At 34.8% G+C, this 18,102-nt stretch overlaps 1 protein-coding gene across 1 annotated transcript in view; it reads left to right on the top strand.

The window, feature by feature from the left end:
• grik4 (glutamate receptor, ionotropic, kainate 4) overlaps positions 1–18,102 on the top strand; it is a 455,824-nt gene that overhangs the window by 427,016 nt on the left and 10,706 nt on the right. The window contains exons 14-16 of the mRNA XM_051129192.1: positions 236–349; positions 12,830–12,939; positions 16,735–16,908. Coding sequence (XP_050985149.1) covers positions 236–349; positions 12,830–12,939; positions 16,735–16,908 — 398 coding nt within the window. The remainder of the gene's footprint in view (positions 1–235; positions 350–12,829; positions 12,940–16,734; positions 16,909–18,102) is intronic.

An 18,102-nucleotide genomic window follows, 5' to 3' on the forward strand; every position in this document is an offset into this window, starting at 1 on the left:
AACGTATAGTGCTGTTGCGCTTTGGGTGACCCAAGTTGGAATCCGGGCTCGCAGTCCATTCCCAATTGTACCTCCCTTCTCTCCTATTTCGTTTCCTGTCAATAAATACTGTCCTATCCTAATAAAAAGGCAAATATGCCAAAAATAAATCTTAGTAAAAGCAAGAAACTGTAACTTTTGCATGTTTTTATCCAAACGCATACTAATGACTGCGGTTATTTTGCATGTGTTTCAGAAAGCTGACTTGGCTGTGGCCGCCCTGACCATCACGGCTGAGAGAGAGAAGGTCATTGATTTCTCCAAACCCTTCATGACTCTGGGGATCAGCATCATGTATCGAGTGCACATAGTAAGTTCCTCCAACATCCGCCGAAGCCCGAGACTCCAAGAACCATTTCCGACCTTGCAGCATTAAAGATCAACAATTCTCAACAATTGGCAGCCTCTAATGGCCAGAGAGAGAGTGCGTGGGAAATAAATAGAGAAATACTTTGGGGCAGAGAGCTCAGAGCATCACCCTTGCCGCAGCAGATGGTGTGCCGTGGTGTGAAAAGCTGATAAATGTAGTGCTTTCCTTCCCAATTTCAAATTCTCCTTATTGTGACTTGTATCTAATTCCCACCAATAACACCCCGAGCTCTTGCACACAGCAACACTGAAAATCCAATAGCTCTTTTATTTTTAAAGGCCTGTGTGCCATTAATCAAAGCCCCTCCCCAAACCCAAGGTGACATGCTGATCTCTCTGTTGGCTAAATGCCGGATGAAGCAGGTCTGTGCGGCGTGTGCAAACACTAATGTGGTGTCCCGGTAGGGCATTTACACGAACACACACACATACTCACTCGCTTACACAAACACATCGCGGGCCCCCTGCTCTGTCCATGCTGCTAATAGTCGCTCCTGTGTGCGTCTTCATTGGTTGAGAACAGTTGGGGGAATCAATAACACCAGGTGTGCTGTTAACTGAGAAAGAAAGAGCACCTCTGTAGTAGATTTTATGAACTACGGCATGCAAATGCATGCTTTTCACCCAACTCAAGTGGGAATGCAGAGCCGTAACTGCCATCGATGTTGAGTGAGACAAGTCCCCTCCAAAAATTCAATAATGATGCTACGCTGTTTGTTGTTAGGATGGCAAAAAGTTTTAAAAGCTACATTTTTAGGCTGCTCTAATTGTACAGTGTGGCTGTTTTAACAGCGCTCATCAATGTCAAAATGAGTAAGATGGCCAATCAGATTAAAGAAGGCAGCTTTTTACTGTTCAGAGAAGATGAAGATGAATTCCAGCATGAAGCTTCAGTTTTTAACATTTACATGTGAGCATGTATAATAATGACAAAAACTTATATCTCAATATTTCTGGAATTTTGTCGAAAACGATAATTAGACAATATTTTGTGAAGCGTCATTGTGCTGCTATTTTAGCAGGTTTAGGACTCCCGTGGACACCTGGACTCCCAACGCTTTTGATATTCTTCAGATTCTGTGCAGTGGTTCGTTTGCAAGAGTAACAAAAATATGTCTGAAATGATTTTTACCTTTTATGGGCATTTTTACCTTTAGAAAGCCAATTTTTTTCTAACCTGTTTAAATGTATGCATTGTTTTTGTGTCAAATTCTTAAATTTAAGTAGTAAGACACTATAGGGCTCTTACCAATCAAATGAAATCAGTATCAACAAAATTTGTGTTTGCAATGCAGAGGTGGCACAGAATCTGCATTTGAAGTCTCATTTAGATGTATTTACACAGAAATAATGTTTTGATGGCTAAATACTGATATTTGAAATGATTTGGGAGGGGGGGTATATTTTAAATATAAACCTAAAATCGCCAGTAGGTGGTGGCAAATCACTGCATGAGTGAGTCATTGAGTCATTCATTCAAGTGATTCGTTCAAACGTTTCAAACTTTTCTGTTGACGAAAACAGGAACTTGTGTCTAAAATGTAAGTCAATTCATTTTAACTTGTTTATTAGACTTTTTAAAAAAAAATCAATAACACATTTTGCAGTCATACTGATATTTGGAGAAAAAATATAAGCTTTTTGTGTGATATTAACAAAATCAGATCATATAAATATAAATTTTTAATCTCTTATTTACACTGCGTCTACACTTCGTTATAATGAGAGGATTCGCAAGCTTCTGGAACGCAGGATTGAACTTGGCGAGTTCATTCTGACACAGCAAATGCCTCTGATTGGCCATTGCATTCCAGAAATCAACAGATATGTCTGTGATTGGCTACAGTGTGCAATACTTTAAAAACAGAGCGCAAACACAAATAAACGTTGAATTCTGGCGTGAGGCGGCTGCTGCCTACTTACGTCTTGTTGTTTATGTTTATTAAGTTATTAAAGTTGGCCGGTTCACGCCTCCTTCTTCCCCGAATCTTGAACTTTGTTACTTACATACGTATAATTTCCTCAAATCAGCCTGGCGACCCATTTTTTAAGTCTCACGACCCAGGGTTTGAAAACCACTGGTCTAACCTACATCTCGTAGTCTGTTTGTTTTTGTTTGTTTTTTCGATACATTTGATATTGTCAAATCTCATATCTTTATAAATAACAATTACGATATTATCGTAGATGATATATTGTCGATTTATCAAAGTTGTCCTAACGGGTATTGTTTGGTTTTAGGACAACTTTAATGAAAGGTTTTGATCCACTTTAAATGTTGCTATATATCGCAAAACCCTACGTGTGAGGTAAGACAGCTGGATATTTTCTATTTGATGACAGTTAAATGACCACCAATAATATCCTATGATGCAAACTATTAGACTTTTTTGACAAATTATGCTGTTTTGAAGTGAAAATGAAGAGTTCAGATGCAAAATCCTCTAAGTGCCATCTAAATTTTACTTCTAATATTTGCTTTTTCCTCAGGCTCCTATGTTTATTCAGTTATTTCATTTTAATGACAATGAAAAGAACCTATTTATTGCCATTAAAGGGAAATTACTGAACCTACACAAAGAAGCTGGATAAAAATACTAATTTTAGAAGACAATTTCAGATGGCACTTAGAGGCTTTTGCATCTGAGCTCTTCAAATATTAGATGAATCATTCTGTGTGATTCATGTAATTCATAACTGAATGTGACAAGACAAGCAACATTTTGCTAATTTGTGTTTTCAACGAATTTTACACAGATTTACTCTTATACGTATTTTAAAATACAGAAATGAATTCAAAATAGTTTAGAATTCTTGTTCTTTTACAGTTTTACTTTCTTTTTTATTTCCAATTAAATTACATTTTTTTGCCTTCAGATTGCATTTGCCATCATCTAAAACTCACTTAATGTTAATATTTAAAAATATTATTTAATAACACTGAAATTTAACCATAAGCAAATCTCAAAATTAATGTGTTTTTTTTTTTCACACTCAACTTTATAATGTTACCTAAATTCACTTGTAGCATTTTTAAAAAATAATGTAAATTTTAGTGTTTTACTTCTAATTTATTTAGACTAAATGTAGCATTTTAGTATCAGCCATTTATTAGTTATTGGCCACATCATCGCATCTGCCAGAACTTTAGTTTTGGGGCATTTTTACCAATTACTATTAATTAATGTTTTTGTATTCACAAAAGTTTCTTATGTGCTAAAGTGTTTTTGTGCCCACACAATAGTCTCTGTGCTCTTTTCATGCTAATGTCACTTCATAACAAGCACTTTTTAGCACTTAATTATATTTTCAGATGTAACAAGGTAGTTTTTAGACACAAAATGAACTGCAGTTCAAACTTGTGTACCAAGCTTCAGGAGAAAAGTCAAATAACTCAGATTTTTTGATTCATGAACTATTCCAGTACTACTTGCTATAGGGAGTAAATGCTAAAAAGGAAAGTTGTTCCAGAACTAACAAAGGATGTTGATCCATCTCCTGTTTGGGTAAATGATCTCAGATCTTTGTGAAGTGTGAGATATTTTCAAAGTTAAAATGCTTTCTTTTCCAGCAATAAATAATTAATTCATAGATTGATTTTCCTTGAAAACTCAAAAAACAATTTGGGGCTTTCAAAACACTGTTGAAATTATACACTTTACCTTTAAATGTTCAGCTACAACTACCCAAGAGAGGTGGCTTAGAAAGTACTGTAAGTTAAAAAAGAGAAAGTTGATTGAAAAAGGCACAAAGGCAGACTCAGCGAGTGACTCAGAGACTGGCAGACAGAGAGAACAGTGACAGAAGACATAAGAGGAGTGTTAAATGAGTTCACACAGGTAAAGAGGATAAAAGGCTGTTGTACAGTGTAGAGCTGTTCTCAGGTTGGAAAGCCTTGAGCACTGTCTCTGACTCCGTCTGTCTCTCCATGGCCCTTTCTGCTCTTCTCTGACCCAGAATAAGGCTAGAGTAGCTGAGAATAGGCACCTTGTGATGTCATGAAGAAGGCTGAGCTCATGAATAGTAAATAGCTTGTGCTGGTGTTGCTGATGTTTCACATTGGTTTGTCAGTTTTACATTTTCACTTACCAGTTAATAATTAATCAGAACAGAAATGTCAATAATTTAATACTACATGTATCTTACGATATAAAGTTAAAGGGGTGGTTCATCCAAAAATGAAAATTCTGTCATTATTTACTCACTCTTGTGTCATTCCAAATCCGTAAGACCTTCGTTCATCTTCAGAACACAAATGAAGATATTTTTTTATAAAATCCGAAGGCTTTCTGATCCTGCATAGACAGCAATGCAACTGACACATTCAAAGCATAGAAAGATAGCAAGGACATTGTTAAAAAAGTCAATAATAATACCTTTCTAGGCCTTGAACATGGTAGTTGTGTTGCTGTCTATGCAGGGTCAGAAAGTTCTTGTATTTTATAAAAAATATCTTAATTTCTGTTCTGAAGATAAACAAAGGTCTTACGGGTTTGGAGTGGCATGACGGTGACTAATTAATGTCAGAATTTAAATTTTTGGGTTAACTTTCCCTTTAAATTCAAAATTTTAAATTATCATAAGTGTGAAATATGAGCCATTTTACAAATTGAATTGAATTGGTTCAAAGTCAGGCTTGGAAACGTCTTGAAAAAAATGTCTTTTTCCACAAATGTTGTATGTATGCAAATTGTATAATATCCAAGGTACACATTTCTAGTAATTGTGCAGTTAATTCTCATATTGTATTTACAGAAGGTTTTTGAATATTTTTTACTCTCCCCAAATTTGTCACTACCAAAAACACAATGATATGTAATTTATTAAGAAGGGTTATATTGACCTATTTAGATTTTCCTGGAAAATATATTTTCTTATATTTTATTAAAAAGTTTTCAGAGGTAAATCAATAACAATTACAATTTATGAGATTTTGAATCCATTTTTTCTTTGTTAAAGGCAAAAAGTTGATCATACTGATTTCAAACTTAAGGATTCATTAGTTTGAATATACATTGAACCAAACGCTATCATAACAACTTAGTTGATAATTCAGTATACTATATTTTTGACAAAACATCCCATGTTTCGGTAGTGACAGTAATGTTTTGGTAGCGACCACATCACATTACAGAATTTTAACTCGCATACTAAAACACTGCTAAATTATACTAAAATGCTAAAAATTTGCACAACTGTACAAAAATGTTGTTTATTTCCCTCCAAAAAAGGATTATGTGTTTCCTTTTGTCAATGATGACATGTTTAGTTATGGTAGTGATCATTTTATGGGATAACACCCAAAAAAAAAACCCGAAGGTGTCACCACCGAAACTTCAACAGATGTTTCAGTCATGACTGTTTCAGTAGTGACAATTTTAAATACTTTTGAATCTAGTTTAAAGATGATAATCGGCACATGGTTAGCTAGCACACTTCTGAACATTTGTACAGGTATAAAATAAAATGTTATGGAATAACTATCAAAAAAGTAAAAGTGTGTTTAATTATAGACAAATGATGTTCAGTAGTGACATTCTTTAAATTTACACACAGAATTTTCATACTTTTTAACAAATTTACCTCAAAATGATGGGGCTTATATACTCACCATGTAGCTATGAGAGAGAGTGACATACAAATATATGATTGTAAATGTAGGGGTGTAGTTAAAATCAGTTTCCGTCAAAGGACTTGGTAGTGACATGAAATGCAGAATACATTTTTTAACATAAAGTTTCAGAATCAGTAATGGTAATAACAGTGTTATAAATAAACGACATTACTAACAGTGTTATTTTTTTCAGTAACGAGTAATCAAATGAATTACAGTTTCCCCCATTACAACGCCGTTACCATTACTGACAATAAAAATGTGGCGTTACTATAATTTATTAAAATATTATTATAAATTTATTTTTCAGTTCATCTGAATGGATGCACAGCATACCTGTATTTGACAAACCGTAAACTCTAGTATGAAGGCACACGACTAGCCATCACTTTGTCTCACACGCACAAAGAAAGATACAGAGCGAGAACGTCTTATATACCATGCAGAATTGACACGCTTCATGTAAACATTATTCTTTGTTTTATTTTCCTTTCAAAATAACTGAGTTCCTTTGGAGTTCTTCAGCTTTTAAGAACTGCCCGTTTCTCCGCTAGTAGGCAGAACTAATCTAAGCAAACGGCAATCTCATTGGCTGGCGCTCATCTATGATCGTCCCTGTTCTGATTTCAGCAAATCAGTTTGAGCGAACGCAAACAACGTGATTAATATTCATGAACCCAGCAGCTTATTAATACTTAGTGCGTTTAATATTGTTATTAACAGTAGAATTCATAGTAGTTTTGTTATCTTATCAGCATTATTGTTAAGTTTTTTTCCTTTTTTATAGAAACACTAAATACAAACAATATCTTAAGCACCACCATCAGTCCTAAGTTCAGTCAACATGACAAATATGCATTCATATATGGTTATTCTAATTACTAAGGTTCTAACTGCTAAAGTTTATTCTAAATTATCATAATGTAATATTAGAATGCCTGAGGGGCATCTAAGTTGTTTGATACATTTAAAAAAAATTTTTAAAAGCAAAACAGTAGTTACTTTCCCTGGTAATTAGTTACTTTTATAATGATGTAACTCAGTTACTATTTGTGAGAAGTAACTGTAACTAGTTACTTTTTTAAAGTAACATTCCCAACACTGTTCATAATATACAAAGAATGTTTTTTTGAACTGCACTTTTTCTAAAAGATCAAAAAGATATTTTTAAAAACAACAATGGAATAAATGGCATATATTTTAATATCATTTTCATAATTTATGAGTTAGGATTCGGGACAGCCACCTCCCAGTTGAAAGTACTCACTAAATGATGATTTCAAATATATTAAGCTTACTGATACTTTAAATATTATTGTGGGTTAAAATGATCTTAGTAAACATCTAAGATTTGAATACTTAAATGCTTTTTAAATGTGCTTTTTGGTTGGGGGACAGCAGTTTGCCCCAATTGTGTAGAATGGCTCATAATATGAGCGTGCTAAAGATGGGGGTCAGCCTTCAGTTCTGTTGCTCCTGCTCAGAATAATCTCTTGTTGCTCATCTATACCCCACAGCCATGGTGCTCTGGATATTTGGATTCTTGTGCGTGCACTTGTTTAGGTTTAATCCACTTACTATTGATCCAGCAGGCTTTGATTTCTACAAGGACCCCCATAGCTTATTTCAAACTTTAAATGAAATCCTTCGCTTGATCAATAACAATGGCAAATGGAATAAAATGTGGCCTTCGGCCCTGTTTTAATTACATGTTTGCGAGTACAGTGGTATCTCCATCGCAGCGTGTAATTGGCCGCACCGGTAGACGTGATTGTACGAAACGTACCATTTTATTTGGGTATGTCTAAGTGAGTGTTGGCTGGAGAGTTTGAATAAATACAAGAATGCATGAAAATTAGTCTCTCTTCGTCTTGTGCGGCACACGTGGGGAGGAAGATGACAGGCTAGGTGTGGTTGAGAATGAAATAGCTAATTAGTACAACAAGTTAATTAGATCGTACAGGGAGCACTGGCAAGATCATACACAGCCCCAAAGGAGCAGCAACAGAGTTTGTGTGCATTACGAGAGTGTACAGAGAAAGAAAAAGAGCAACTGCCCTTCGGTACATGAAGTCAGGGTGCTTTTTTTCTCTGAAGCATTCCAGCTGTGACAAGACCATGTTCCCACTGGCCTCACACTTTTGAAGGTGTGAGTGGCTGCAAAAGGTACCTCTGTGCCTCTATGGCATCAAGTCCTCTTGACTCATGACTGCTGTGTGCTTGGTTTCATGACGCACTTCAGATTTGAAATAACGCACCTCACCTCTGTGTGTTTACAGTCTGTCATGGTCGCATAGTTCCGCTTAAGGACAGATTTTAAATCTGGGCATTTTTAGTGACAGGAGACGAAATATTGTGAATGTTAGAGCGTACAACGTTTTCAGCAGAATTCAATGGAACATTAAGTTTTCAAATCTTTTCAGCCCAAGCCGATCTGACAGTGGCTGGTAAACATGCGCTGACAGTATATCACTGTTTCTCCTCATAGGGAGGTCTGTAACAGACGCTTCACTACAGATCAGTCTGAATCACAGAGGAGACTAGTAAAGTGTTTATGACCAGTGATCTCTGAGTGAAACGATAAACACACGCTTAAATGTGTGGGAGAGAAAAGAAAGACCTTATGTATAACCCTTGATGATGTGTTTTTATTAAATGCATGTTTAATCACTATTTTATGGAAGCCCGTTTTTGTCTTAGAGTAAAGAATATAAATTACTATTTTTTTCTTTTTCATAATTACGAGCTTATAATATAACTTTTGACTTATTTGCAGTTTTTCTTCTTGTAATTAGTACCACGTATTTCATAATGTGACTTTATATCACACAGTTTGATTTTATATCTCACAGTTGTGACTTTATATCCCACTGTGACTTTATATCTCACAATTTGGCTTTATATATCTCACCATTTAATTTTATATCTTACATCTGCAATTTTATTTCTCTTATTGTGACTGTAGATCTCACTAGTTTTAAATTTTATCTCATAGTGACCTACTTTATTTTTGAGGCAGAAATATAGAAATAAGCTTCCATATTGTTTTGCGTCAATGTTTCTTAGACATTTATTTTGCTTAGTATGTGGTATTGGCTTTAATGACAACATGTACTTTAGCTGACATGGGCTGATGATCAAGTTCTCAGCATGATTTGAAAATGATTGAGCATTTTATGCTTCAGTGGAAGCAATAACATCTTGTCGTAAATGTGGTCAAGGTCTAGAAATCGATCTAGAAGTTTGCGCTAGTGTTTTAAAGTTTGGGCTCTGTAAGTTTTTTAATGTTTTGGAAAGAAGTTCTCTTATGCTAACCACAGCTGAATTTACAGTTGAGGTCAAAAGTTTACGTACACCTTGCAGAATCTGCAAAATGTAAATTATTTAGCCAAAATAAGAGGGATCATACAAAATGCATGTTATTTTTTTATTTAGTACTGACCTGAATACACATAAAAGACGTTTACATATAATTCACAAGACAAAATAATAGTTCAATTTATAAAAATAATTTTTTTTTTTTGTTCCATGCTTGATTTTTAATACTATGTTGTTACCTGAATGATCCACAGCTGTGTTTTTTTGTCTAGTGACAGTTGTTCATGAGTCCCTTGTTTGTCCTGAAGTTAAACTGCCTGCTGTTCTTCAGAAAAATCCTTCAGGTCCCACAAATTCTTTGATTTTACAGCATTTTTGTGTATTTGAACCCTTTCCAACAATTACTGTATAATTTTGAGATCCATCTTTTCACACTGAGGGACTCATATGCAACTATTACAGAAGGTTCAAATGCTCACAGATGCTTCAGAAGGAAAAACAATGCATTAAGAGCTGTGGATTAAAAACTTTTTGAAGTTCAGGGTAAATTTAACTTATTTTGTCTTCTGGGAAACATGTAAGTATATTCTGTAGCTTCTGAAAGCCAGTACTAAATGAAAAGAAATACGATATTTAGCCAAAATAAGAAAAATGTATACATCTCCATTCTGTTCAAAAGTTTTCACCCCCGGCTTTTAATGCATCGTTTTTCTTTTGGAGCATCAGTGAGCATTTGAACCTTCTGTAATAGTTGCATATGAGTCCCTCAGTTGTCCTCAGTGTGAAAACATGGATCTCAAAATCATACAGTCATTTTGGAAAGGGTTCAAATACACAAAAATGCTGAAAAACCAAAGAATTTGTGGGACCTAAAGGATTTTTCTGAAGAACAGCTGGCAGTTTAACTGTTCAGGACAAACACACCTGCGGATCATTCAGGTGACAACACAGTATTAAGAATCAAGCGTATTTAAAATTTTGAACGGGGTCATTTTAAAAAATTTAACTGTTGTTTTCTCTTGTGGACTTACACTTTTAAGAGAAATATCTTATTCAGGTCAGTACTAAATAAAACATAACATGAATTTTGTACGATCCCTCTTATTTTGGTAAAATAATTCTGCAAGGTGTATGTAAACTTTTGAACTCTGTATTTTACATAACTTTTTATTTGAATATATTTTAAAATGTAATTTATTATTTTATTATTATTCCTTCTTACAGCAAATCTGAATTTACAGCATCATTACTTCAGTCTTCAGTGTCACACGATGCTTCAGAAATCATTCTAATCCGCTGATTTGTTGCTCCATTATTATTCTTATTTAATTATAAATGTTAAAAACACTTATACAGCTTAATATTATTTTGAAAACCATGATATTTTTTTTTTCAAGATTCCTTGATGAAACAGCATAAATTTCAAAAGAACAGTTTTTGTTTTTTTTCAAAATAGAAATGTTTGTTACAGTCTTTACGGTCATGTTTGATTAACACAAATACATCTTTGCTGAAAAGTATAAAAATAATAACTTTCTTAGATAGTGGGTTTTTTTTTTCATTCTTTCAAAATCAAGAAATGGCAAAGTTATTTATAAATCAAACCTGTATGAGATGTTAAACAAAAGTAGAATCAGTTTGCAGTCACTGAATGGTAAAATTTAATTATCATTAAAGCTTAACAAGTATGAAACATCACAGATGAGTGATGAGAAAGCCAGTGGTTGTATTCAATATTCAGGAAGTGAATACCCTACATTTGGAAAAGGTAAAAAAAAAATTAGCAAATACAAACTCCAGATCAATCACGTTAACGCCACAAGGCATGATTAATTGTTTTAATAAACTGACAGCTTTAAAAAGTTGATAAAAAATAAATAACAACTCTCCACACTGCACATTATTACAAGAAAAAACTGAAGCCAACAAATACTAAATTAAAAAAAAAAAAGAAAAAAAATCACGGTAAGACCACACATGTAATGACAGCTCTGCAGTTTGCTCTGTAATTTAATATGTTGTGCAGTGCAAATGTTAATGAGGACCTGGTTATCCAGATGCAGGGAACCCTGGTGTGAGAATCTGGTATGACTGCAGCCTTCTGCAGCTGTCGCTGCTTGCGCATGGTTTTATTCCAACAGCCGAAGCAGCGGCGCTTCTCAAAGGCTAAATTTTTAGTATATCACCGGGAGAAACTTTATTTCTTACCTCAAATCCACTAAGCCCCAAACGAGAAATTACATAACACCACAGAGACACATCAGAGCCTATCGGGACCCGCTGGAGCCGAACAAGAACTGCCCTACTGCACTGCTGTTCAGGCAAACTGGGGGAGGATCTATCTGTGCTCATTTGTTAAATGATCAAGGGAAGATTCACTCTTGAGGGTGTTACATGTTCGAAAGGCTGTTAAACCGCGTGTAGCTCACCTCTGAAACAGACGTGCACCAGTAATGCATTATCTAACTTGTTTGTTTTCCACCAGGTTTCTGCATTGCACAATGTTGATTGTGCTTTTGTTTAAACCTTAAAATTGAATTTAGAAAGCGGCTGTAAACAAGCTTCTGCTTCAGCTGGAAGCAGATTGCAGAAACCCAACACCACAGTTAGCGTACCCCCCTGTGAGCTCCATCCGCAAGTCCCTCTCGCTGTAAGTCACGATACAATTATCTCCTCAAATCTCACACGAGCACGGTCTGGCAAATACAAGCTCCAGGCACGGCCCAATTTTCCCATCCCTCGACGACAGGCTCTGTAAGAAAGCGTAACCTGCCTACGAATAAAACCACACCTGACACACCTGAACCGACTCTTTTTTTCTCTCATTGAGAGCCCATCAGTTTCTTGTGTATCTACCATAGACAGGCTTGCCTCTATTTATTGCTATAATTACAGCTTTTAGTGTCCAGCTCAACAGCAATGCCATTCAATTACACTAATATGGAGATGATTGCAGACGCATTAATGAATTTCCAGCCTGGTGCGGGATAGATAGTGGAATAATTACTCGTTTCCCCACTATAGTAAACCTGTTTTTTGTAGTCTCTGGAGAAAAAAACAGCCTGAATGATTTGTTTGCGAGTGTATCCATCTCTGGGACTATTTAAATCCGCCATCTGTAAGACACCTGTGGCGTGTGGATAGATTAGCCATGGTGCTTTCACACTTAGTTTCTCGCTGATAAGAGACTGTTAAGTTGCTGCTGACCACTGATTGTCAAAGTACCTCCAGGAGAGATAATTGGATTTGACTATTGTGTACAGAATCGGCTCCTGAGTTCTGTTCCAGCGCTTATTGGATCTTCAGAGTCTGCCAAAATGGTTAGGAGACAGAAAATCAAGCACTTTGTTTGGATCAAGCCAATCAACCGTAAAAGCCCTGAAACGTCTTTAACCTGAATGTTTACTTACTGGAATTGAATGATATAGGCTTATAGGATTTTGGGGACGCTTGTTTCACTGTTTTAATGTTGCCTGTGTGTTTTTATAGGGAAGAAGACCGGGGTATTTCTCCTTTTTGGATCCGTTCTCTCCTGGGGTTTGGCTTTTCATGTTGCTGGCGTACCTGGCTGTCAGCTGTGTGCTCTTTTTGGTGGCAAGGTAAATATTCAGCTCCACACTGACACCTGCAGGATCTTATTAGCACTGACACTATGCTTAAAGAGCTAGCGTTGCTAAAAATGACTTTGTCAAAACTTTATGACTTTTTGAAGTAACATTTTAAAGAACTTTTACTCTGCTGTCTTCCATACAATGAAAGTGGAAAGTTCCAAAATGGATTTAAAAAACGAAAAGCTCCATAAATGCACAACAAATGTTGTACATATTAATCTTGCACTATATTCCAAGCCTTGTTAAGTAATTTTATTTCAGGAACAGACTAGAATTTAATTCATTATTCACTAAAAATCTTACTTTACTGCCCTGTTCACTATTCACTTTCATTGTATGGAAATGAGTAGCTTGGACACTCAACTAAACTTCTTGTTTAGTGTTTCATGAAAGAAAGGAAATCTTACATGTAAATCTAAAATTTAATAAATAAATAAATTCTTAATGTTATTCCAAACCTGTATATATTCTTTTTTAGAGGGAAAAAAACACTTTATTTTCTGCTGTTTTCCGTACAGTGCCAGTGGATGGGGACTAGGCCTGTCAAGCTCAAAAATATATTCTCAAGTCTTCTTAAGTCATAGAGTAGTTTTATTTTTAGAAACAGACTAGACCATTCACTTTCACTGTATGGAAATGAGTAGCTTGGATATTCTGCTAAACTTCTTCTTTAGTGTTTCATCAAAGAAAGAAAATCTTACCTGTAGTGCATTAAAATTTGAAAAAAAAAAAAAAATCCTCATGTCATTCCAAACCTGTATAACTTTATTTTTTGGTTAAAAACATTTTAAAGAACCTTATTTCTGCTGTTTTCCATACAGTGCAAGTTGATAGGCACTAGGCCTGTCGAAAATTCTCAAAAATTGACCAAAAAAGTTTCATAAAAGTTGTGCATATGAATCTTGCACTGTATTCCAAGTCTTCTGAAGTTACATAGTAGTTTTATTTTAGGAATAGACTAGAATAGACTTAATATTCACTAAAAATCTTACTGTACTGCTCTGGTCACTATTTAGTTTCATTGTATGGAAATAAGTAGCTTGGACCCTCAGCTAAACTAAGAAAGAAAATCATACGTGTAGCGCATCCAAAATTTATTCCTCATGTCATTCCAAACCTTTATAACTTTATTTTTAAGGGGACACATTTTGAAGAACTTTTTTCTTGCTGTTTTCCATACAGTGAAAGTAAATGGGGACTAGGCCTGTCAAGTTAAAAAATTAAAAAAAAAAAAAAAACATGTATAAATGCAATAAAATTTGTACATATGAATCTTGAATTATATTCCAATTTTTCTTAAGCCATACAATAGTTTTATTTTAGGAACAGGCTAGAATTTAATTCATTATTTACAAAATAAATCATACTTTTACTGCTCTTGTCACCTTTCACTTTCATTGCATGGAAATAAGTAGCAAGTAGCACATTTAAAATTTGGAGGAAAAAAATCATTAATTCCTCATGCCATTCTAAACCTGCATAAATTTAATTTTTAGTGGAAAACATTTCAAAGAACTTTTTTTCCTGCTGGTTTCCATACAGTGTACTCTCAGAAATAAAGATACAAAAGCTGTCACTGGGATGGTAAGGTAGACCGGGTACAGTTGGTACACTTTTTCTGTTACCACAGCAAAACTAGGGACTGAAAAGAAGTGATTTTTCATATGACATTTCCTTTACTTGTCTACTAAAATAATAATTATTAACATCCATAAGTAGGTCATATTTGCCACAATTAGCTCATAAACACATAAAGCTTGAAGCAGTTGGAACACTACCCACTGCATACAGTTGAGACACCCGATATTTTCGGACTGGAGAAGCACATGTACTTCAAATTCCCCACGATCGAAGAGGGTGCTAATACGCATGTGCGAAGCAAAAATCATAGATCAGACTGTTGTGCACACAAGTTATTTAAGGTGTTTCAAATGTACCCCTGTACCAACTGTACCCGGTCTACCCTACCTTTTCAAAAGGTACATATTTGCACCTAAAGAGTCTATTTTGGTACGTTAAAGGTACATATTGGTACTTAAAATGTACATATTAGAACCTAAAAGGTTCCGCCCCATTGATAGTTTTTGTACCTTTATTTCTGTAAGTGTGAAAGTGGATGGGGACTAGGCCTGTCAAGCTCAAAAAATGACAAAAGAAAGTTCCATAAATGCAACATAAAAGTCGTACATATGAATCTTGCACTACTTTCTGAATCTTCTTAAGTCATATGGTAGCTTTATGACAGGAGCAGACTAAAATTTAACTCATTATTCACCAAAAATGTTGTTTGACTGCTCTGGTCACCATTCACTTTCAGTGTGGAAACAAGCTGTGTTTTAAGTTTTACTTAAGTGTTTCATTAAAGGAACACTCCACTTTTTTTGAAAATAGGCTCATTTTCCAACTCCCCTAGAGTTAAACAGATGAGTTTTACTGTTTTCGAATCCATTCAGCCGATCTCCGGGTCTGGCGGTAGCACTTTTAGCATAGATCATTGAATCCAATTAGACTGTTAGCATCTTGCTCAAAAATGACCAAAGAGTTTCAATATTTTTCCTATTTAAAACTTGACTCTTCTGTAGTTACATCGTGTACAAAGACGGATGAAAAATGAAAAGTTGCGATATTCTAGGTCGATATGGCTAGGAACTATACTCTCATTTTGGCATAATAATCAAGGAACTTTGCTGCCGTACCATGGGTGCAGCAGTCAACTCTGCCGGCTACAACTCTGCATCTACACAAACTTAGTGTAATATCATTACAGCAGCAAAGTTCCTTGATTATTATGCCGGAATGAGAGTATAGAAAATTGCAACTTTTCATTTTTCGTCAGTATTAGTACACGATGTAACTACAGAAGAGTCAAGTTTTAAATAGGATAAATATCATCATTATATATGGTCATTTTTGAGCGAGATGCTAACGGTCTAATCAGATTCAATGATCTATGCTCACCTGTGATAAACAAAGTTTCCACCAGACCCTTTACTAAAACCGGAGGGAAAAGATTAGTTGATGGGAATTCTGGAACATTCCTACTGTGTTAATCTCTGATTTTACGGGGAGGTTTAAAGGTTAGGATTTTTAGTTCATAGAAACGTTGTTGGTCAGCATCCTTTGTTGGTCCTGTGAAGCAGTCTTGACCTTAAACCTAATCCTGAAATCTGATTGGTTTGTCAAAATGCTGTTCTCGGACCTGCATGAGTGCATTTGTAGACATTTCATTTTAAACTCACTTTTTATTTCAGCTTTGCATTGGATCACAAAAGAAATGTCATGTTTTATACTCTTTCACAGTAGCCTGCTGATTTTCCTGCATTCTGCAGGACAACGGGGGTGTTGTGTGTTTTTATTCGCTGAACATTACCTGTCAAGACATTTTATATAAATTCATAGTTGGAGCTTTTGCGTATGTGTGTGATTTTCTTTCTATGCCTCTCTATAATGTGTATATTTTTACACATTTGCTATTGAAATACGACCTGTGTTGTTTTTTTTCTGCATTGCTTGTGTTCGGCATTTCAACAGAGCTGTAATGTGGGGTTGTCGCACACCTTCAAGAGTAACTCAGCAGCGTCCTGCAGTGCAGTGCATTTTTATTAGTGTCCTGTCAGTCACGGCTAAAGCTTGCACAGCCCCTTCAGGGAACAAAAACCAGGTTATGTGGCCAACAGGGAGCACTGGCGACTTCATGCTTTGCCAACTGTTAAAATTGTTCCTGGCTCATTTATGTTTACTACTTTTTATCCTTTCTTTTTTCTCACTCCCCTTGGTGCACAGGCTAACACCTTATGAATGGTACAACCCTCACCCCTGCCTGAAGGGGCGCTGTAGCCTGCTCATTAACCAGTATTCACTGGGCAACAGTTTCTGGTTTCCTGTGGGTGGTTTCATGCAGCAAGGGTCCACCATAGCCCCCAGAGCCCTGTCCACACGCTGTGTCAGTGGAGTATGGTAAGAGCGCACAATAAACAAAAAGACGTGCATTGATGTTGTGTTTGGATGCTGGTCTCCGGGATGTGATTTATGAGGAATGCACAAAATGTCAGGGAATTTATTGATATTTCCCTTACATATTTTGTATATTTTGTATTTGGATTTTGTCCTAAATTATTTTCATTATAATAGTTTTCTGTCTTTATCAAAAAATGATTTCTTGATAGGCTCTTTCATTTTTGGACGCACTTGAATAGATGTTTATTATGACCCAAAAACCATAATGAATATGTTTTTGACTCGTTTTGACTGGTACATACACTACCAGTCTCAAAAGTATTTGAACAGTAAGATTTTAATGTGTTTTAAAGAATTTTCTTCTACTCACCAAGCCTGCATTAATTTGATCCAAAAACAGCAAAAGAAGTAATATTGTGTAATATTTTTACTATTTAAAATAACTGTTTTCTATTTGAATAGATTTAAAAATGTAATTTATTCCTGATTGAAAAGCTAAATTTTCATAATCATTACTCTAGTCTTCAGTGTCCAGTGTCACATGAAATCATTCTATATATACATTTAGATAAATGTTCTTCTGAACTATTAAAAAAAAATAAAAATAAAAATAAAAAAAAACGGAAAAATTCCACTCATCTGTTTTCTGCATAATAGTAATAAAAAATAAATGTTTGTTGAGCAGCAAATATTAGAATGATTTCTGAAGCATCATGTGGCTAGAGTAATTATCCTTAAAATTCATCTTTAAAATCACCAGAATAAATTACATTTTAAAAAAATATTTATATAGAAAACAGTTATTTTAAATAGTAAAAATATTTCACAATTTCACTGTTTTTGCTGTACTTTGGATCAAATGAATGCAGGCTTGATGAGCAGAAGAGACTTCTTTAAAGCACATTAAAAATCTTACTGTTCAAAAACTTTTGACTGGTGGAGTAATCTGCAAAAATTGCCAGGAAATTAAAATGTCATTCATAAGCTTTGTTAGTTAGATGCATTTGTTATATTTTACCCAATATATATATATATATATATATATATTTTTTTTTTTTTTTTTTTTTTTTTTTGTACTTGTAAAGTGAACAAATAATTGAAAAATGTACACATTTGTGTATAATTAAATTTACTAATAAAGCCCACCACTAAATAAAAAATATAAAAAGGTAACTGCAAGTTTTTATCTTACAA

The sequence above is a fragment of the Labeo rohita genome, chromosome 15 (assembly GCF_022985175.1).
Source record: "Labeo rohita strain BAU-BD-2019 chromosome 15, IGBB_LRoh.1.0, whole genome shotgun sequence".
Taxonomy (NCBI): Eukaryota; Metazoa; Chordata; class Actinopteri; order Cypriniformes; family Cyprinidae; genus Labeo; species Labeo rohita.